The sequence below is a fragment of the Ursus americanus genome, chromosome 21 (assembly GCF_024610735.1).
Source record: "Ursus americanus isolate L20-20 chromosome 21, mUrsAme1.1.p, whole genome shotgun sequence".
NCBI lineage: Eukaryota > Metazoa > Chordata > Mammalia > Carnivora > Ursidae > Ursus > Ursus americanus.
In genome coordinates this window covers 27,071,546-27,094,929 of record NC_142147.1, presented here as the reverse complement: position 1 = coordinate 27,094,929, position 23,384 = coordinate 27,071,546, and the positions used below count along the sequence as shown (strand labels likewise).

General features: G+C 37.7%; 2 protein-coding genes and 1 pseudogene across 3 annotated transcripts in view; 1 reads left to right on the top strand and 2 right to left on the bottom strand.

The window, feature by feature from the left end:
* HYDIN (HYDIN axonemal central pair apparatus protein) overlaps positions 1-15,783 on the bottom strand; it is a 376,490-nt gene extending 360,707 nt beyond the window's left edge. The window contains exon 1 of the mRNA XM_087870593.1: positions 15,671-15,783. The gene's annotated coding sequence lies outside the window, so the exon portion shown is untranslated. The remainder of the gene's footprint in view (positions 1-15,670) is intronic.
* Positions 8,425-16,010, bottom strand: CMTR2 (cap methyltransferase 2). Of its 2 annotated transcripts, none has more exons than XM_045810281.2 (2): positions 15,879-16,010; positions 8,425-12,050 (listed from the first exon to the last, which is right to left on the bottom strand). In XM_045810281.2, exon 2 carries the CDS (start codon positions 12,029-12,031, stop codon positions 9,716-9,718), a length of 2,316 nt encoding a protein of 771 aa, XP_045666237.1. In that variant the 5' UTR covers positions 12,032-12,050; positions 15,879-16,010; the 3' UTR covers positions 8,425-9,715. The 2 variants fall into 2 exon arrangements, with proteins under 2 accessions (XP_045666237.1, XP_045666236.1); XM_045810280.2 differs by lacking the exon at positions 15,879-16,010 and adding an exon at positions 15,671-15,811 and having other exon boundaries at positions 8,426-12,050.
* Positions 13,257-23,384, top strand: part of LOC148108238 (peptidyl-prolyl cis-trans isomerase A pseudogene) — a 43,825-nt pseudogene continuing 33,697 nt past the window's right edge.

Here is a 23,384-nt window from a genome sequence, read left to right as displayed (position 1 = left end):
AGACACAAACAAATGGAAAGATATTCCGTGTTCACAGATTGGGAGAAAATATTTGCAAATGATTTATCTGGTAAGGGGTTAATATCCAAAATACATAAAGAACTCATACAACTCAATAGCAAAACAACAACAACAACCCAATTAAAAAATGGGCAGAGGATCCGAATAGACATTTTTCCAAAGAAAACCTACAGATGGCCAACAGGTACATGAAAAGATGCTCAACATTATCTATCATTGGGAAAATGCAAGTCAAAACCACAATGAGATATTTCCTCACACCTGTTAGAATGGCTATTATCAAAAAAACAAGAAATAAGTGTTGGTGAGGATGTGGATTAAAGGAACCCTCATGCACTGCTGGTGGGGATGTAAATTGGTGCAGCCTCTATGTTTTACTCCACTGAAACAGTATGGAAGTCCCTCAAAACATTAAAAATAGAGCTACCATATGATCCAGCAATTCCACTTGAGTTTTTAATCTGAAAGAAATGAAAACACTAACTCAAAAAGATACCTGCACTCCCATGTTCCTTGCAGCATTAGTCACAATAGCCAGAACATGGAAACAGCCTAAGTGTCCACTGATGGATGAATGGATAAAGAAGATAAAATATTATTCAGTCATTTTAAAAAATAGGGACATCCTGCCATTTGCAACATGATGGACCTTAAGGGCTTTATGCTAAGTGAAGTAAGTCAGATGGAAAAAGATAAATACCATATGATCTCATTTATATGCACAATATTAAAAAAAATTTTTTTAACAAGCTCATGAATACAGAGAACAGATTGGTGTTTGCCAGCGGCAGGGTTTTTTGGTCTGTTTCTTTTTTTTTTTTTAAGATTTTTTATTTATTTGAGAGAAAGAGACAGAGCTAGCGAGAAAGAGCTGGAGCAGGGAGGAGAGGTGGCTGGACTCAGGGCTGCATCCCAGGACCCTGGGATCATGATCTGAGCCGAAGGCAGACACTTAACTGACTGAGCCACCCAGGTGCCCCAGTGGCGGGGGTTTTATATATATACATATACATGGTTAATAACACTGTGTTATATTGAAAGTTGCTAAGAAAGCAGATCTTTCACATCATAAGAAAAATATTATAACTGTACAGTGATGAATATTAACTAAACTTATTATGATAATTTCATATATATATATTGAATCATGTTATACACCTGAAACTAATGTCATGTTATATGTCAATTATATCTCAATTTTTAAAAATAAAGCAGAGGGGCGCCTGGGTGGCACAGCGGTTGAGCGTCTGCCTTCGGCTCAGGGCGTGATCCCGGCGTTATGGGATCGAGCCCCACATCAGGCTCCTCCGCTATGAGCCTGCTTCTTCCTCCCCCACCCCCCCTGCTTGTGTTCCCTCTCTCTCTGGCTGTCTCTCTCTCTGTTGAATAAATAAATAAAATCTTTAAAAAACAAAAAAAATAAATAAAAATAAAATAAAAATAAAAATAAAGCAGAAATCGAGGAGCTAGAAAAAACAGTAAGTAAACCAAAATAGCTGGTTTTTTGAAAACTAATCAACAACACAGAAACTGCTGACTTTTAAAAGATGAGAAAGCACAAGCACACAAAAGAAACAAGGTCAAAACAGGATTTTTGTAAATCATGAGACTATTTTGTACAACTATATGAAATAAACAACATCCTAAACAAGTGAATTATGTAAAAAGAAATATAGAAGTAGAAAGTCATAAAAGAGCTCCGCTACCAAAAAGACGCTAGGCTCAGCTGATTTCACAAAGTCTACCAAACCTGTAAAGATCAGATGATGTTAATGCTACTTAAATTATTTCAGAGCATTCAAAGAAAAAATATTCAAATTATTTTTATAATGCAAATTTAACATCGATTCCAAAACCAAACACTGCATAATAAAAGACAACTATAAACCAATCTCATTTATTAATATTAATGCAAAAATTGTAAATAAAATATTAGCAAACAGAATCCAAAAATCCATCATGATCAAGTAGTATTTATTCCAGAAATGTAAGAGGGGTTCAGTATTTGGAAATCTATTAATTAATCATTTTAACAGAACTAAAGAGAAAAATATACTCATCTCCACAGATTTTAGCAATGGAAAAACAACATTTATGTTTTTTAAAAGCCTCAAAATATATATATAAATAAAAATAAGAAAATAAACTTAAAAAAATCAGCAGCTGATATAATGGGAACAGACCAGGACAACAGTTCTCCAACCACAGTCTGTGGCTCCAAACCAAGACCTTATTTATTTCTATGCTATGGCAATAGTTTTACTGATGCTGCAAAAGCCGTGGTGGGCAGAACTGCTGGTAACTTAGCACAAATCAAGAGAGTGGCACTAAACTCCTCTCAGGAGTCACTGTATTCTTCAACACACATGTTCATAGTGGTGGAAAAAAGAGCGATTTTTTTACTTAAGAATGTCCTGGATGAAGTAGTAAAAATAATTAAATTTATTAAGTTTCAACTCTTGAGTCCATGCCTTTAATATCCCAGATGAAGAAATAGGAAGTACGTAGAAAGCACTTCGTAGGATGGCTGTCACCAGGAAAAGCATTTGTGCAAGTGAGCTGCAAACTGAAGTTGTGTATTTTTCATGGAACATCATATTTACTTGGAAGAACAACTGGGAGACAAACCATAGCTACTATATAGTTGGTAGTTATAGTTTATAGTTATAGACTTGGGTATTTGCCAGATACTTCCTCAATAATTAATAAGGGGAGCTCTCATTTCAAGGAAAACAACAGATAGTATCTGTCGCTAAGAGAGAATTCAAGCATTCAAGCAAAAATTAAAATTTTAGAAAATTTTTGTCCACCACCCTGAGTTTGACAGCTTCTCAATACTTAGATTTTTTTCTGATGAGATCAGCAGTGATGTTTAAAAATGCTATTTTTTTTGGTACCATATAAATCAAATGCGTCAGACATTTGCAAGATCTGCATAACTCAATGAACTCATTTTCCAAATGACCAATTCGTGGGGTTACCAAACCACGTGTGAGTAAGCGATCCCTTCAAAGTGCAAGACAGACCGATGCATTTTAACAGAGTACAAAAAGTTCATTAATATGTTCAGATTCTTCTTTGCAACCAACTTTTAAGAAACTATCACCTGTCAAGTTTTGGAGCAGCATCAAAGAACATCATAATTACCCAAAAAGGTTATTAAAATACTCCTTCCTTTTCCAGATTTTCTTAACTACTTCAACTAAAACAATGTAACGCAACAGACTGAATATAAAACAGATATGAGAATCTGTCTTCCATTATGAAGACAAAAAAGATCTGCAAAAATGTAAACACTGCCATGCTTCTCACTTTTGTTTTGAAAGTTATTTTTTGTAAAATGTATTTATGTTAACACAATAGTTTTATCAGTTATTTCTCAATTAATTAATGAAACTTAAAATTTTTAACAGTTTAGCTTCTGACACGGAACATCTCAACAGATATAACTCCAGTGAACAAAAGTTCTTCGGATTCTTCAGTAATTTTTTTTTTTTTTAAGATTTTATTTATTTATTTTGACAGAGAGAGACAGCCAGCGAGAGAGGGAACACAAGCAGGGGGAGTGGGAGAGGAAGAAGCAGGCTCATAGTGGAGGAGCCTGATGTGGGGCTCGATCCCGGTACGCCGGGATCACGCCCTGAGCCGAAGGCAGACGCTTAATGACTGAGCCACCCAGGCGCCCCATCTTCAGTAATTTTTAAGAGAGTTTACTGAGTCTTGAGACCAAAAAGCTTGAGAACAACTGCACTGTAGACATTCCCATTAAGGTCAGGAAGATGTCAGGTATGGGCAGAAATATACAAGATGACAAGGGCATATGTTGTGCCAGAAAGTATACAAGCTATCACAGACTGTTTGAATTATGTAAAAAATGACGTGGGTATCAACTTGAAGGAGCCCTTCCCCCACTCACCCAAGTCAAAATAGAGTAATTTGAGCATCAAATGAGAACAGTATTTGTAACTGATTAAAATACGTCAAATACATAACAATCCATGAGCACCTAAAGATAGTTAAAAAAACACACACAAAAAATTTCATTGGGGCGCCTGGGTGGCTCAGTCGTTAAGCGTCAGCCTTTGGCTCAGGGCGTGATCCCAGCGTTCTGGGATCGAGCCCTACATCAGGCTCTTCCAATGGGAGCCTATTTCTTCCTCTCCCACTCCCCCTGCTTGTGTTCCCTCTCTCTCTGGCTGTCTCTATCTCTGTCAAAAAAAAAAAAAAAAAAAAATTTTCATTAGTCACCTTTGAGGGTTGCTAAAACATCACCTTATTTTTCTGAAAACTTAAGTGTTTTAAAAAATGAAGCACTCCTCCCATGTTTTTCCTGAACAAACTATTCCCCCCCAAAAATAAGTGGGTGACTCTAATATGTGTTATAAAGTCCAATTAATACTGAAGAAATGTGGTTAATCATTAATTTGCAAACTCTAATAGAGCTAAGTATCAATACCCATTAAATGCTAAAATGATTAAATGAAAGATCGATAGAAAAATGTAGTGTATAAATAAGGTTGACATCTGAATCTGACTGACCTTAATGTCACTGAGAGGGGGCAACTAGCCATTTTGTGCTTCATGATCTGACAAAAAAGAAAGTACACAATATCACTTATGAAGTTTTCTTCCAAAGGTAATCAATCCTCTGTATCTAAGTACCAATTCATAGGAAATATGTGGCATGGAGATACAAATCAAAAGACAATCAGCCAAATTCAGCATGTGGAAAAGTACAGGACAGTTAACATGGCTTAGAAAAGAAAATGTTGGGCTACAGAATGGGGTGAGGGACTTCTAATTGCACATTAAGCAAATACAATGGGCCAACCTTATTCGGATCCTTATTTGAACCACCTATAAAAAGGCACTTTTGAGACAACCTGGAAAATTTGAACATAGACTAAGTATTGGGTGATATTAATTTTGTCACATGTGATAAAGTCCTTATCTGTTAAGACAGATTTCATGAATTTGTTTTAAAATACTCCATAAAAAGGGGGGAGGGTAGGAAGATAAAGCAAGTTAAGCAAAATGTCGGTAGTTAATGGAACCTGGCCGAGGGTACATGAGGGGTTGTTAACATGATTTTAATTTTGTGTATGTTTGTAAATTTTCTATAATAAAAAAATTAAATAGTATTCTGAAGACACCTGTATTTGACCATATGAAATATAAGTATATGCCATAGCACCCTGCCCTTGAATTCATAATTCTGGAAAGAAAATGAAAGAATGGAGAAAAAAGATAGAACAATGGAATATTGATTAATTTAAGGTAATGCTCAGATTGAATGACTGAAGCAGTAAGTGCAACAGCTCCAGGAAAAGATTCGTATTACCGGAGTTATCAAATAGTTACAGGAATGATGTTTACTCTAAAAAAAAAATCACTAGGATATGTTTGTGCTTCTTTTGAAATTTCTCAACCAGTCTAGTATGCAGACTAATTTTTCAATCCTGAAATGCACTGGAAACAACAGAAATTCTCAAAAGCCGAGACAGTAAAAGCACATCTGTCTTGCCCAGTAAAATAATTTGGTGTTGAAGCACAAGCTTAAATAGCAAAAAGAGGCAGATATACATGTAAATAAAATATGTTTATCCACAAAGGTCTATAGAATCATTTTAGCAAAAATAACTTTCCGGCAGAATGTACACAAATAGTTTAGAGAAAAAGAATAACCTCTACAAATGTTTTCCTTAATTGTATTATGACAAATTTAACCCACAAATCAACAAGGCGGCTGCGATTTTAAATAATAAATAATACTAAAAGTCTGGTAACAGGCTACACTGATGCTGCTACACTGGGCACACAATAAACACAGAATTCCACCTAGCTGGTCTATAAAGATACTCTGGAAAGACAGCAAGAATAAAGTCCCAAGAAAATTAGAAAAAATATTACTCTGGATACAACTTGTCAATAAGTATACAACCTGTATGTGACCACAAGCACATAAGACTTATAAATAAAATTTTCATTTGAATAAGATTAAATGCTAACCTATGCTCAATGACAGGTAATTTCTAAATATTTTTACTAATATAAAACAGCGGGTATCTTCACCACATCTGTGGTTATAAAGCAGCTTCACCTCTTCCCGAAACATTCTAGTATAAACTTGTACTTATCCAAAGATAAGTTATGTTGATCTTCTGTATTGGTTCAAACTAAGAAAACGAAAGTAGCGGATTGGTGGGGGTGGGGGGCAGACCTCCTTATTCGAAGATTGCTACTTTATATAAACTAAAGAATGCACTGATTAGAAGTACAAAATAACAATCAAGAACTCACTATAAATTTTGAGGATTATTGCTTTAATTACATGCCCGAAAACATACCTACATATTATGAGTTACTGTGTGTTGTATGCTCTTAGTTTACTTGCTACTTGGCCATTAGGCCAGCTCTAAAATATGTTTACCATTCAAATAGAAATTCATTAGGGAATACTAAAATTTTTGTTTTATGATTAGTTCTGCTCCTAAAATCAGCCTGAAATGAGTTTAATCCAGTAAAAATAAAATAAAATAAAAAGGTGAGGAGGCCTATTATCAAATAATACAGTCTCTATTTTCAATAGTAACTATGGAGTAAATTTTCAGTCAGGCCTTGCGTATCTGTACCATCTACATATGGTAATTTTTCATCATTTTAATAGAGGATAACATTTACATTAAATCTAAGTTTTGTTCAAAATGTATTAAACAGGTAACAAAGGACATTTAAATAAGGCCTAACTATATGAGTTTAATTAATGTTTTTATTTTTTAGAACATAAAAATTAGCAAAAAACCCTCATGCTTTAAAATCTTTGTAAGCATATACTACTTTTATAAAAATGATAATCATTAATGTTTAAAACAATTAAAAAAGTGAAACTAAAAATGTCCTATTTCTTACTTTCATCTAGAAAGCAAAAATACACTAAATGAAATTTCAGTGTTGCCCTTTTATTTGCAAATCAATTTAAATATGGAAAAGTATTTAAACATGGAAAATAAGATTTTGGTTGGGTTGATAATCAACATTTTCGTTTCTAAAAATATGAGAATGTAAGGAATTAACTGATTTCATTTACCCATGCCACAGTAGTATAACTATAATGAGTTCAACTGGAAGTGAAAAATAAAGTTTACTATTTTTAAAGACCAGATATAGTCTCATAAAAAATAAGTAAGATAACAAAAGCATCAACCAACTTTTTTTCCCAACTCTCCCTAATTTTTTAAATGCTTCTTTCATTCCACTCCAAGATCTCTGCTGTAGAAAAAAAATTTAATACAAATCTTTTTAAACAAAATAACTATTTTAAAGATGGAGTAAATCCACAAATTCGACCTTTAATTTATTCCAGAAAAGATATTTTCAATGAATTTAAATATTTAAGTAACATTAGGATAATATATAAAGGCCTCCACTAAAATATAAAACTTCTTCTTAGGGAGAACAAAAATTAACATCGAAGAAATTAAATTTATAAGACCTATTTCTCATCTAAGTTTTCTAGAAAACACATTTGTGAAGTTTACATTTTCTTTTCAAAAAGCACCACGATTAAGTAAAAAATCTCAAGATCTACAAATAAAAAGTTTTTTAAAATAAAAGTAACAATCTTGATATACAAATCACGTCTCACCTTACAGTCTTCTTGTCATTCATTTTTTGGACAGCACTTTTCCTCCCCTTTTTCTCAGAGAAGTTCCTATAAGTCATTGGTACCTGTCCTCCACATCCAGTTCAATCTGAACCTTCAAGTCCTATCTCACCTACAGAGCAAATATGAATCCAAAAAATCAGATGAACAGCAACTGATTCGAAAGACAAGTTAGATACCAAAATATATTCTAATATACACCAGTATGCCATATATTCCAACAGAGATGGATTAGTGTTAAAAAAACAAAACAAAAAAAAAACCCTAAGCATTCAATGGTTATTTGAGGTGCTTAAAAGAAAGTTTTAATACCAGTAACCCTGACCTAGGCTCTCAACTTCATTCGAATGAACTAGTTAAAATAAGCAAAACTAAACTGCATCATTGTATTGGACCAAACCCACCAAGGCATAAAGACTCTTAGGTGCAAAACGTTTTTCCAAGAGTGGTTTTTAAGTCTCTCCTGGTAACCAATTTTCTGTCAGACTTCTGTCATTATACAACTGGAACTGCTTCCACAGTGACCAGTAAGAAATCACAATTCTTCTGGAAATCTACCTCCAGGCCTCCACACCCTCCCTGGCAAGAACTCAATCTACCCCCTTATCCTCCCTCCCTTAAGTATTCAGTTTCTTTCCTGAAGTAGAAATTCCATAAATATTACAATATTAAGGACTAAATTTTAATGAATACAAATCAGAGGAAATGAAGGAACATTAACTCCCATTCAAACCTTCCTTAAAAAAAATGTTTCCAAGTTATATTTTTAACTTCCCCCATGAGTCTCTTTAAAAAAGACGAACACAAAATCTCTCTGCTAATGACTTTATTCATAAATCTATAATGGAACTCAAAAATAGCAAAGAACATGAAAAAAATTCAGATTAATATTTATCAACCAAATATATCAGAGAATACATCTATTTTTTATATCACTAACAAAAATGTCTAAAATGCACATGTGAGAATATAAACATTCTCCACTTTGTGGAATTTCAAAGTAATGAAGATCTGCTTAATACAGTTTGCCAGAAAAGCTCATTTATACTGTCAAATACATATATTTCAAAAGAAATCAGACACAACTGATAAAATAACCATCTCATGGTTAATCTTTTGGTAAAGTGCTACTTTCAAAGAAATAAGATTTAAAAAATTTACATGCTGAACCATCATTCTGGAAGTGTAAAAATTTTTCTTCAGGATTCTCTATGTTCATTACATTCATATGTCCCCAATATGAGTCCATACACACTATTTTACAATCTAAAAAAATCCGTTAGCGCACAGATTATTTCCTGGAAGTTAAAGATTACTAAACCATTGCTAAATGAAGCTTTTCATGATACAGGTATGTACTAGACACAGTGATTTTTAATTGTTTTAAACATGATCTTTGGTTTGAAGCTGTCCTGATATCCTTTCTGGCTGGATGGCTGTGGTCATTAAAATATTCATAAAACAGCACATAGCTTCATTTGAACCGCGCGAGTAAATTGGGTCAATGGCCTAAAGGCAAGAAATGGCACATTCAGAGCATCCTGAAAGAGGAGTTCCCTGAATCCACAACTGATGTGGTATTAAAGAAAACCAGTGCTGCTGAGAGTGGTTCACCTCCTTTCATCGAAGACCTCTCTCAATTTATTAATAGCATTAGCCACTGAGGAAACTAGTTGGAAAAAAATCTAATCCGGATGAAGGCACATGGGTGCAAATCTTGAAACAGATGGATAAGATCAAGTGAACTGCTTAAATAAGTATGTGTGTGTCCATCCCAACTGTATATGTGCATCTCATGTTTCAGGTTGAATGTGATCACTGTATAGATTGCACCACATGGAAAACTCTATGCCTAGAGGCATATATATGAGATCAGAATTAGCTGGTAGTTTTCCCGAAATACTGAGACTTTCAATGATACAAAAGTTAGCCTTTCCCCCAATTGAAAGGTTTTAAATAGCAAAGGGCTGAAATAACAATGGAAACTGTAGGAAGCCATAAAGTTAAATCTCAGAAAGGGCAAGTTCAACATCACAGCTGAAGGCTGCCGATGATTTCTTCTCTCTCTCCTTGAATAATTACATGCAAATGCCTTTTAGCAATGGCAGCATTCAAATCCCACAGAAAGTCAAGTAGTGCCCCCTTTAGGAGCACCTCCATGGGCACAAACTGTAAAACCTGCTGGGGTGCGTCAGATTTCAGCAAAGAGCTCAACAATTCATTCACGTTCTGCAGATACTGGAAAACGGGATTTGGAAGGTCCTGATAACCAACACACAGTAGGACTGCACAGGTCTTCAGGGGCTCAGAAGCAGTGGGACAAGAAAATGTGATGAATCTAAAACAGCTGTGGAGTACAAAGATCAAACCAGCCATAAATCTGGTAAAACAAGAAAGTACAGGCAAAATCATAACATCTCCTGTATGAAGCTGCTGCAGCGAATGTAGAAGGCAGTCCAGAAACAGCTGCTGGTAAGTCGGGTCTCCATCATGAAGCAACGAGCAGCTGAAAGTCATGAGTTCAGCTGATTCCAGGAGGTGAACGTCCAGTGGTATATGCGTTCTGGTATCACGGAGGGTTGGAAGGCCCACAAGCAGGCACTTTATTTGGTTGCTTGGTTCTACCACCTGCTCATCCTGAAGGCACTTGGTAAGGCTGAACAACTCAGAAAATATCAGTTCTTCAGTAAAAATGTGACAAGAACAGTAATACTGCTTTTTGGGCCAGAACTTGGAATCCAAATTCAAGGGTCCTCCTAATGACTTTTCAATTGCTTCATTAAGAGTCTTTAAAATTTCACCATCACAGAAAGGAGAACACTTTACCTTTGGCAGTTTCTTTCCCTCTAAGATATGCCATAAGTGCCACTCAAGATTGGAAGCTGTCCCTTCTAAGACAGAACTTTGCCCAGAATGATACACAGCATGTTCTTCCGCCCAACTATTAAAGTATCCTTTGGCCACCTTATCTTTCCACGAAAGGGTTTCCAGCATTTTCCTTTCATTATAGGTTTTAAAATATCTGTTCCTCTGCCCAAACCATTTTGTATTTGTACTACAACCAATATTAGATTTTTTCACTAGCCAATTATTTCTGGAAAGAGGCTTCAACTGAAACTTTTGCATGAAATATTGAACAGCACAGTCCCTTAAATTATTCAGCTTTGTTTGTTCCCCTTTTCCCATACACTGAAACAGACGAATGTTCTCAGAAATAGTCTCTAGCTGGTATTTATGAAAGAACATACAACATTCTTCATGCCTTTTAAGAAAAGATTCGGGAATCACATGATGGGGAAAGAGAGCTTTCTGGGTCATTTCCGTCCCAAAATTCAGCACCATCTTAGATAACAGAGGATGGATTGCCTCTCTTCCCTTATAGTGGAGACAAACCACATAGACTTCTGAGTTCCCTGCCTTGCTAGTAGCAGGTTTAAAAACGTGGACTTGGTCAAAGGAACAGTTTAGCAGGTACATCAGGTTTATGGAACAATGTTCAAACAAAGTAAACATCTTCAGAACAAAAGAGCCACCATTTCCAAGAGTCGTCAGAGCAGTGACAACCTCACAGTAATGCAAAGAAGAGACTAAAGCTTCTTGTTCACCTGGGTTTCCTTGGCAATCAAAACTCCCATCTGCAGTGATCAAGTGAATGGTAGCCATGTTGCTTACGAAATTCTGAAGTCCAGTCAGGTATTTCAAGGTCATGATATCACCAGTGTTATCTGGACCAAAGTACCACCACTGCAAGGTATTCGCAATAAGTCGGTCATCCATAATCATCATAAGATTGTCATTTGCTTCATGGTATGGATTTAAAGTATTAGCTACCCAACTCCAATCACAGGGGAATCGATGGGATTTTAAGTAGTGATTGAGACTAGCTATAAAAGCTCCAGGAGCTTCACAAAGGTGGAGAGAATTCAGTTTTCCATTCTGAAAAGCCTCCTGTGGAATAAGTGGAAAGCTGCACAAAATTTCATGAAACTTACACCATGCTTGAGTACAAAGTTCAGCGTTCACAGATTTTTTCACATGAGAAATTATTTTTCCAGCTTTATTAGTGAAAGCAGTGTGTTCATGCCACTCATCCAATTTCTTATCACTCAGTAGGTTTTTTACTTCATTTAGGGAGTTCTTCAAATCAAGCAATGTATTAAATTCCGTGTGGTCACAAGTGAAAATCTCACTGGGATCTGGTAACTGCCACTCATTATTAAGTGGCTTGCCATAAGAAAAGTTCTTGGCAAAGAGTTCAAAAATGTCAGCAAGAACATCTGGGCTGAATGTCTCTGGGCTGAATGTCTCAGGACTTGAACCCAGTGATGGCTTTCTGCACTTACTCATTTTCAAATTAAATTAAAATCTAGGAAAAGAAAACACATAATTAAATGAATCAAATTTATTAGTGAGTGAAATCTCATCCACAGCAAATCAGACCATACTCATGACAAACCACATAAAATGAGACGGCTAATGTCAGCATATTCTGTTACATAATGAGGCAATTTGGAATAAGGAAAGAGTAAAGGCTTTTACATCCAACAGACCTGAGCTCAAATCCACAGCTAAAAAGTGGCCTTGGGCAAACTACATCTTTGAGTCTCTTATTTAAAAGATGAGGATAAAACACGCCAGCACATAAAAAGTATATAAACGAATATTCATCAGTGATGGCAACTCATAGTAGTAACACAGTAATCCATCTAGCTCCTTCCCAAAATTTTCCTCTACCCATGGCTGAGACACCACCCACATGGCCCCAAACACACTCTCAGACTAGTAAGAGTCATCCCTTGACCTTTGATCAAATTTTAACAAGTAACTTTTAGCTTTTTTTAGTTCCCTCCAAATCTCACCTCCTTCCAGGAGAAGATCCTACACCTGAACCCATTACTGGTGTTGCTACCAAGCCTCTCCGCCACCACACACTTATCCACCCACAAGGACTGCCAAATACACCTTCCATCCAGATCTCACACTCTTGCTAAGACATGCACTTCGGGGGTACCAAATCACCTTTACAGGCCACCAACTAACACTTATCACCATACTGCTTGGTAACTGTGGTGTACCTGACTGCTTAGCCTCTATTCAGCTCAATGCTGAAACTGAACTAGAGTTCAACCTGGCATGTCTCTAAACTAGATTCCTGTCTCATCTGCTCAGACAGCGCCGTGCCTCCACTATAAAATACTGTATCTTCTTGCACTAAAGCATAACACACTTTGATAGAGGATCTTTAAATTGAAGAAATATCCTCACCGAATATACAAATTATAAACAGTCCCCCCCACATTCTGTGTTCTAACGCCGCCTAAGAAATCAAAAACATCCGTCTACTGGAGAGGGAAAGAGCTCTAAGGGAAAGAAGCATGGCTTAATGGCCTAGTGTCGGCCTAAGTCATATATCCCAGCAGATAGAGCTGTAAGTATTACACAGTACTTGTTGGCTCAATGTTAATTAATAGGTCCTTTGGTTCATAAGCTCTGCATTTACTTAGCATATTCAATGCATTCTACACCAGTTTTTTAAACAGAATCTAAATCTGTCAAACACAAAAGACTGACAATGAAACCACCATCCTGCAAAAAGCCAGTGTTTGATGATAAAAATGGGAAACAAAGGTGAGCTAATGCCACAATAAATACAATAATATCCAAAAGACTGTATTCTATGAGCACTTATTTTGTACTGTTCTTTTGGCATACTTTTTTCATCTGCTTATATTTTGTTTAAATTATTTACAACCCTGTATACTCCACTAGTTTGTAAGCTTCTTGAAGTAACAAGTATCTTCTTAGTCATTTGTTTGCCACAGTATATTTACAATACACATAGAGTATACTTAATAGTCACACTTGCCCATCAATACCTTTTTCTTATCTTTTTTTTTTTTTAACTGTTAGAAGCTATGCTCAGATTTTTTTTTTAAGATTTTATTTATTTATTTGACAGAGAAAGAGACAGCCAGCGAGAGAGGGAACACAAGCAGGGGGAGTGGGAGTGGAAGAAGCAGGCTCCCAGCGGAGGAGCCTGATGTGGGGCTCGATCCCAGAACGCCAGGATCACGCCCTGAGCCGGAGGCAGATGCTTAACTGAGCCACGCAGGCGCCCCTCAGACAGATTTCTGAAAGAAGGCAAAAATGAGGCATTGCCACATTCATTAAAATACTAAATAAAAGCACAGGAAAGTTTATTACGAGTTATTCTGTCTTACTTCCCACTGGGCTTACTGGAAACTACAATGTTTAGATCGCAACTATATTCTATTTTGGAAAAAGTCTGATTTTAGTCTAATTTCACAGACTACTTAATGGCTGTAGGTGACCTCTGAAATCTTACCTAACTTAATAGATAATTACATTCACACGAGAAAAACTAAAGTGATTCAAACACTCCATTGTTCTTCCTGGCTATACCTGTGGTACACAAATCAAGATTATATCTTATATATTTACAAAAAAATTATAGATGTTAAATATATATATAAATAAAATAATGCTCAGGTCTATAATCCAACCTTTATTTCCTCCAATCGATTCCCAGAATCCACCCACCTCCAGCTACCAGCCTCCTGATTATAGACATGGTCAATTCTCCGCTCGATTACTGCCATAGCCTTCTAACTGAACTGGTCTCTTCTATCTTTGCCTCCTTTGGCTCCCCATTTCACTCAAAGTAAATGCCACAGTCCTTACAGTAGCCCACAAGGACCTTGAAGATTTCTGCCCTCCAGCCCCAACCTATCTCTAACCTGTCTATAATTCCCCTTATTCATTCTGCTCCAGCCACACAAGTTTTATTGTTGTTCACTTAAACACCAAGTGCATTGCAACCTGCAAGTCTTTATCAATCCCTCTACCTGGAACTCTCTTCCTTCAGATTACCTGCACAGCTAACTCCCTCACCTCCTTCAAATATTTACTCATGTGTAATTTCTCTATGAAACCCACCCTGACATCCTAATCGCATCTTGCACTACCACCAATGGTAAAGGTATGGACCTAGTTGTACTTTTTTTCCATGACTCTCTTTTCCTTCTAACATATGATTTGCTTATTATGTTCATTATTGTCTTCCCCAAACTAGAATCTAAGCTCCACAAGGCAAGGATCTTTGTTCTGTTGACTCAATTATCACCCCGAGGTTACAACAGTGCTTAGTATATAGTAAACACTCAGTGAGCATTTATTGAATAAATGAATGTATATCATACTTAGCACAAACGGCACTCCTCTGATTAGGTTCTGAATAGGAGTCATATTAAAGCTCTTCACTTCACTCCAGCACTTCAATGCATGACCAAAAATTTAAAAAACAACAAAACACGTGGTTTACAGAAGAAAAAAGTTTCCAGTATGTTCCTCTGTCTCCTTCATTAAGCACTTCATAGAGCTCTGTGGCATCACAATTCTGCTAGGAGGGTATTACCATTCTTGTTTCGCAGATTCGAGTGGAAAAGTCATGTAACCCCCTGCCCAAAGCCCCAAAGGAAATACCTGCAAAAGTCGTGGGCTGGGCACAAAACCCCCAATATCTCATCAACAGCGCTCTCTCCAATTAACGCTGTAATACAAAGGAGTTTTATTGTTGTTCACTTAAACACCAAGTGCATTGCAACCTGCAAGTCTTTATCAATCCCTCTACCTGGAACTCTCTTCCTTCAGATTACCTGCACAGCTAACTCCCTCACCTCCTTCAAATATTTACTCACGTGTAATTTCTCTATGAAACCCACCCTGACATCCTAGAAGTGTTTCTGGCAACTCCTCGTCCCAGCAACGGTGAAAATAATAGCTAGAGTCTATCCACCCCTTTACTTTGGGCCAGGGGCACCCAAGACCTCGTTTCACCTGAAGTGTGTCCCAAGCTCCATTCGAGCGGTCCGATTCCCTCCTGACCTGGAAGAACCTTAGTCCCAGCCCCGCCTCACCCTTTGCAAAGTCGAGGAGGACCAGGCCTTAGAAGCCGGGTCTGATTACCTTCGCTCACGCCCACCTCGGCCCCCCGGGTCTAGAGAGGCGGCGCTTCACTCTCTCTCCTCACTCGAGGGAACCATCCTCCACTTCCGCTCCCAGGGCTGCTTCCCGGAACGGTCGCTCCTAAAGGTCTGAGGCGCCTAGGTGGCGCGCCGAAAGGCCGGGAAAAAGGCCCTGGCCCGCCCTCGCAACACCAGAAGCGGGAACCCACCTCCAGGCCGCGCTGCCGCGGAACGTCGACAGACCGCGGCCCGAGGGCCCTGAAAGCCACATTGCGCACGCGCTTCAAGGCCGGGCTGGCGTCACGCGTCAACGTTACGCACGCCGGCGACGGACAGCGCCGAAGCCCTCGCTCCCTAGGTTTCGTTTCTCCGCTGGGTATTGGAGCTGGGAAGCGCCAGCCTCCGCGCCCACGGCTTCTATGGCAACGGAAGGTTCTCGCGGAGGCGGGGCGTCCTTTGGCCCCGCCCCTCGGTGGGGAGGTCGGGAGGGCAGGATGGGGCGGGGCAAACCTGTCCAGGACACGCTGGCTCCGCCCACCCGGCCTTCGGGCGGGGAACCCTTGCTTTTTTTTTTTTTTTGAAGTTAAATTGTTACCAATTTATTTTTTTATTATAATAATATTTTTATTATATTATGTTAGTCACCATACAGTACATCCCTGGTTTTTACAGGATGGGGCGGGGCAAACCTGTCCAGGACACGCTGGCTCCGCCCACCCGGCCTTCGGGCGGGGAAGGCTTTCTAACGCTGTTAGGCAGAAGTTGGTTTGTAACAGGTGGAGTTAATGCTGGTGCTTGAAAGACAATATGAGGTTAAAAGCCAAACTAGGCAAACTGCGAGATAACACTCTGTTATTATAACAAATATATGTTTATAAACCAGGAAGGAAAAGACAATCTCAAAGGAAAATTGGGCGAAAATTTGAACAGGTCATCCAAAACAAGTAAAACAGCCAGTAAATATATACAAAAATTTTTAACCTATTAAAAAAAAAAGAGTTGGAAATGAAAACAATAAATTTCCTTTTCACCCAATTCAGCAAAGATTAAAAAGATCAATAATGACCACTGTTGGTGAGAATATGGAGAAATAGATTTATATGCTGTGGGTGGGCATAAAAATTGGTATAATCCTTACAGAAGGCAAACTTTAAAAAGGCCTTGCACCTTAGCCGGGCGATTCCCACACCTAGCAATCTATTCTTAGGAAACAAACTGGCACTCCTTTGGACAAAATGTTCGTTTCAGCACCTTAATAACAACAATAACAAAAACTGGAAACTCTAAATGTCTACTTTAAGGGAATTAATTAAATTCTTCATGGTACATCCATATAATGGGATACTATTCAGCCACTAATAGGTTATATGTGTCAACAGTATCGTATAAAAATAGGAATATATAGAGCTGTGTGTAGAGTTTGAACCATTTATGTATATTATATATGTACATAAAATACATTTTACAAGTCCTCCAGGATGTGCATCAATTGAGGGGAAACAACTGTCTTTTCAAGAAAATGGTGCTAGGTCATTTGGATATTCATATGGAAAAAACCATATTTGGACTCTTACCTCCATCATAAAAATACATTTCATTTGGGTTGCCAATCTATATTTAAAAGGCAAACAACTCTTTTAGCAGAAAACATCTTTGTGAACCTGAAGTAGGCAAAAAGTTTACAACAAAGCAGGAAAAGCACTAATCATAAAGGGAAAATATATAAATTGAACCGTATTAAAATTAAGAATGTCTATTCACCATAAGACACCACTGAGAGTGAAAAGACAACCTACAGAGTGGGAGAAGATCTTTACAATACATATGTATGACAAAGACCTTGTATCCAAAATACATAACTCCAACAAATAAAATAAGAAAAGATGCCCTAGTGGAAAAAAATGGGCAAAAAAAAAACAGAACAAAAGATGATATCCAAAAGTCCAATAAACATATGAAAAGATGCTCAACTTCATTAGTCTTTGGGGAAATGTAAACAAACATCTTAATGAGTTACAATTACACATTATACTGGTTAAAACAAAAAAGACAAAATATAAGTGTTAGATAGCATGAAGATCAATCAATGGAAGGCTGTTTGGAAGGAAAAGATCTCCCAGAATCTTCCAAATTCACAGGTTGGTTGCCCTTTTTTTAAAAAAAATTTTTTTATATTATATACAGTCAAATGCTGAAATCCTACATGTACTATTCAACCACTTTTGCCAAAAACCTATTAAATATTCCAGAAAGTTCCCTTAACCCCTTTCCCAAGCAATCTCACTCCCACGAAGCAACCACTGATCTGTTTTATATCATCATAGTTTCGTTTTACCTGTTTTAGAATTTTATATAAATTCAGTCAATCAGTTTGTTTGCAGTCCATTTCCACTCAGTAATCTTTTTTTTTTTTTTTTTTTATTGTAGGGGAGAAAAAAATCTTTTCCTTCTACCCTTCTAAATTCTCAGCTGGGGCTCCGTAACAAAACATAGATTAACAACGGAAAAGCATGTAAATTTACTAACATGTTTTATGTGACATGGGAGCCTCCTTGTGACAAATGGGTATGAGCTAAGAGTAGTACAGTGGGGGAAATTTAGCAAGGTGTGTTCATCCAGATTCCTCTTGAATTCCCTCCATCTTCAGAAGTAAGGATGTTCCTTTCCTCCAGTTATAGGGAGGGCATATCTCACATGAGGATCTTGTGACCTGCTTCAGGGCAAGGTCAGAGGGTCCTTCCTGCACCTGCCGTTTCTCAAATTCTGTTAGCTTAAAATATTTAATATGCCAGTCACCATATTTGGGGGCAGCATGTTCTGCACCCTGTTAATATTCACCCATGTCATTTTATGCATTTGAGGTTCGTTCCTTTTTATTGCTAATTAGTATGCCATTGTATGGATGGACCATAATTTAGTTATCTGTTCTTTTGTTGATGCACATCCGAGTTCTGTTTCCAGTTTGAGGCAATTGTGAATAAAACTGCTATGAACATTCTAGTACAAGACATTTCTGTAAGCATATGTTTTCTTTACTCTTGGGTAAATAGATCTATATGTCACTTTGAAGAAACCTCCAAACAGTTTTCCCAGAGTACTTGAACAATTTTACATCCCTACCCACAATACCTAAGAATTCTGGCCCTTGTAGATGCCGCCCAGCCACGGTCGACCCCACCTTGTTCTTGGACATTGCCAGGGACGGTGAGCCCTTGGACCGCGTCTCCTTTGAGCTGTTTGCAGACCAAGTTCCAAAGACAGCAGAAAACTTGTGTACTCTGAGCACTGGGGAGAAAGGATTTGGTTATAAAGTTTCCTGCTTTGACAGTATTCAGGATTTATGTGCCAGGGTGGTGACTTCATACACCATAATGACCCTGGCAGCAAGTCCATCTAGGGGGAGAAATTTGATGAGAATTTCATCCTGGAGCATATGGGTCCTGGCATCTTGTCCTTGGCAAATGCTGGACCCCACACAAATGGTTCCCAGTTTTTCATCTGCACTGCCAAAACTGAGTGATTGGATGGCATGCATGTGGTCTCTGGCAAGGGGAGAGAGGCCAGGAATATTGTAGCAGCCACGGAACACCGTGGATCCAGGGATGGCAAGACCAGCAAGAAGATCACCATCGCTGATGTGGACAAATCTTATAAATTTGGCTTGTGTCGTAATCTTAAGCACCAGACTCTTCCTTCTGTAGCTCAGGAGAGGACCCCGTCGCCCCATCTGCAGAAACTATCCTATAATCTTTGTGTTCCCTGGGGCAGATCGATGGGTTCCATATTTTCCTTATCCCCCTCCAAGTCAAGTTAGATTGCAGAGTTAAGTTTAGGATTATAAAAACTAAACAACAGCAACAAAGAATTCTGGTTGCTTCACATCCTCACCAACTTTTGGTGTCGTAAACCTTTCATTTTAGCTATTGGTGGAAGTTGGTTGCTTTTTACCTCTGATTCTTAATAAATATTAATTAAAAATGAAAAGCTTTGTATATTGTTCTTTTATGGAACTAGATGCTAGAGGAGGGCTATATGATCCCCTAAATACAATTACTATGTTCCCTGAGGTTTATAAATATTATCAGGAGTATTTCAAACAACAAAGCATATACTGAGCCAGGCTTTACTAAAATAATCACAACATTAACTAACATTTTTGAGTACATAATATGTGCCAAACATTGAAAACTGCCCTTTTTTTATTCATTTAATCCTCTCAACAACTCCATGAAGTAGATACATGCATTTCCCCCTTTTATAAACAGAGAAATCAAGAATCAACATGATTAAGCGATTTAGTAAAGGTCATGGAGTCAGTAAGTAGGAGTCAGGGTTTCAACCTAGTTCTGCCTCATTCTAAGGCCAATCTGTTCTGCAGAGAAGTCCTAGAAATTGCCTCTAGTAATTTAAAAACCACTTTATAGTCCACATTCGTGGCAAGAAATGCTCCTATGAGGCCAGTAGTTTTATTAAAAATGATGAGTTTCATTTATTTTGTCCTAAGAGCAGGAGGGTTTACAAAATTTGGGGTATAGATGAAATGTTATGAATGAATAAAATTGGTATCTGAAAGTTTAAAAAGTTGAAGGAAAATACACTGATGTATTTGCAAAGTTGGATAAAAATGCACAGTTAATGTGACTGCATTTGGTATCAACTTTTAAATATGTACTTTAACAAACATACATTAAGTATCTGAGTGGAAGCTAGCTACAATTAATTACTCTCTTCCAGTTCCAGAGTGTTCTTTATACTCAACTGTCATGACAACGAGAATACAAGCAGCATACAAGAATTAAAACAACCAGCTCTCCAGCCACTGCTCTGATTATATTTCTCTGTCAAAGCAAACAGAAACAAAACTGCTTCTGTGGTCATTTACCACCAATCAACTTGCTGAGTCTCTAACTACATCTTCAGACAGATTCTGTGGAGCGACCATGTATAAATCATGGATCCAAAATCCCAGAGGGAGTTGTCTGGGATGACGGAAATGTCCTATAGCTTGATAGGGGGGTTAAGTTTAGAAGTATAGGTATCTGTCTAAATTCATCAAATGGTATAATTAAGATTTGAGCATTTCAATAAACATAAATGTTACCGTGAAAAAAAAAAAGAGCCGTAAACAAATATTCAAATATTGAACTCAAGTTACCCGTATGCGTGCTGAAGAGGTTGGAGAGACATGTACTGCCATGGGCATCTTACTTTGAAATGTACCACACATGAGACGGACTGATAAATGGCGAGAGGAGTGGATTAACGGAGAAGTGAGTGTAGTGTGATGTTCACAATGATAGACCCTAGGTGGTGGATTCTATGGCAGTGCACTCGTTCTTTAAGCTTTTCTCTGTTGAAATTTTTTCATAATAAAATAGTGGGGGAAATAAACAGATTCCCATCATAAGAGGCAGGAATGGCATTTCTTCCTATTAAAAAAAAATACATACATACATACATACAATGAGTATCTCGCATTCCCATCAACACAGGAAACAGAGCCGCTGAATGAGCTTTAAGTGAACAGCGTTGGATTTGGAGCCAAATCCAGGCCTGTGTTCTTACGGCTCAGTCATTCGATCCATTTATTTGACTTGGTGAGCACCATTCAGCGTTGGTTTTGACCATTACACAATCTTAAATTGTTCCCATCCTTTGTCGCCCAGTGGTCCACTTCCTCTCTTCTTGCCACATGGAATGGACCATCGTGTAAAGACAGCAAACCAAGGAAGGGAACGTGGACACTGAAATTCCGGAAGTCAGAAAAGGTTATACACTTGTTAGTATTGTTCCAATTTCCCTCATGGTGATCCTCACTAGATCTTTAAATGGCATTCTGATCAAAATTCTTACACAGCACCCTATGCTGTTAAAATACAATGTTAAAAAGAGAACACAGAGTAAAAATTATAACCAATTTGTCTATCCAACCGTTAGGTAGAGCATCTGAATGGTAGTACTTGTGGGAAAGTGCTTGAAAACAGCAGCCTGAAATCTCTTCTTTCTTACTGTTTAGGAAATAAACAAAAATCATTAAAACAAAATCAATTAATTTTTAGGTATAAATACAAAAAAATGTAAACGGCAGGTTATGAAAGCAGTTTCTGTCTGGTTTGGGTGCTATAACACATAGTTAAAGCTCATTCTGCATTTTAATAAACATTGAGAACTAAGAGGCAGTATGAAATGTCTTTCTCAAAACTTAAATTTTAGCAAATCATTTATTTCCTTACATAAAGTTAATGGATCGAGTCACTAAATGGCGAAAAGCCAAAAATGTGTTTTTATGTTACAAATATCATTAAAGATTATTTTTTAGACGAACTTTAAAATAAGATTCATAATACAGTCATTAATACTATGCTGACCTAAAATACTTATTTACTTAAAATCATGTCTTTATTCTCTTCCATGTAAAAATGACCAAAATGACTTTTTCAAAAATTCTTAAGGGCTTAGGAAGCAACATATATTATTGTGAGATGGGCGCAGTTAAAAAAAAAAAAAAAAAAAAAGGTTGGGAAACACTGGCATATGGGATAGAACAGAAGACGTGGCCCACCCTTGAAGCATTAATCATTTTACTGTAGATGCAAGATGTTTAAAAATAAATAACATTATACAAATAAGTGCTTTCTTATACGGTACAGATTGAGTATTGCAGGAGTCTAAGGAAGGGGGAACTAGTAGGAAAAAGATGGGGAAAAGAGGCTTCAATTTTTGTCTTAAACGGCTGCTGTTATTTGGGGAGAGGGAGTACCAGCCTAGCTCAGGAAAATAACATGGGTGAAAAAACAGGCAAGAAGAAGGGCAATTGCAGAAAAGGGATGGAAGTTTAATAAGACTGAAATGCTATGAAGGTAGTTGTCTCAGTCAGTTCAGGCTGCTGTAAGAAAATACCATAGACTGGGGGACTTAAAGAACAGAAATGTATTTCTCAGGATGCCTGGGTGGCTCAGTCAGTAAGCGTCTGCCTTTGGCTCAGGTCACGATCCCAGGGTCCTGGGATCAAGTCCTGCATTGGGCTCCCTGCTCAGTGGGGAGGCTGTGTCTCCCTCTGCCTCTGCTGCTCCCCCTGTTTGTGCATTCTCTCTCTCTGACAAATAAATAAAATCTTGAAAGAAAAGAAAAGAAAAGAAAAGAAAAGAAAAGAAAGAAAGAAAGAAAGAAAGAAAGAAAGAAAGAAAGAAAGAAAGAAAGAAAGAAAGGAAGGAAGGAAGGAAGGAAGAAAGAGAGAGGGAAAGAAAGAAAGAAAAAGAAAGAAAGAAAGAAAGAAAGAAAGAAAGAAAGAAAGAAAGAAAGAAAGAAAGAAAGAAAGACATATTTCTCACAGCTCTGGAGGCTGGAAGTCCAAGATTAAGGTGCTGGCGGATTTGGTTCCTGGCGAGGACTCTCTTCCTGGCTTGCACGTGGCCCCTCTCTACTGTGTTCCCTCGTGGCAGAGAGAGAGCAAGCTCTCTGGTCTCCTCTTATAAGGACACTCATCCTATCATGGGGACCGTCCCCTCAGGAGATCATCTAAACCTAATTACCTCCCAATCTGGCTGCATCTCCAAATACCATCACACTGGGGACTAGGACCTCGACATATGAATTTTGTGGGCACTATTCAGTCCATAGCAGGAACTGAAGAGCCAGAGTATAGAGGAGCATGGAAGCCAGACAAGCTTCCAGAATCTGCTGCAACAGGCAATGGTCAAGAGGGAAAGAAATGA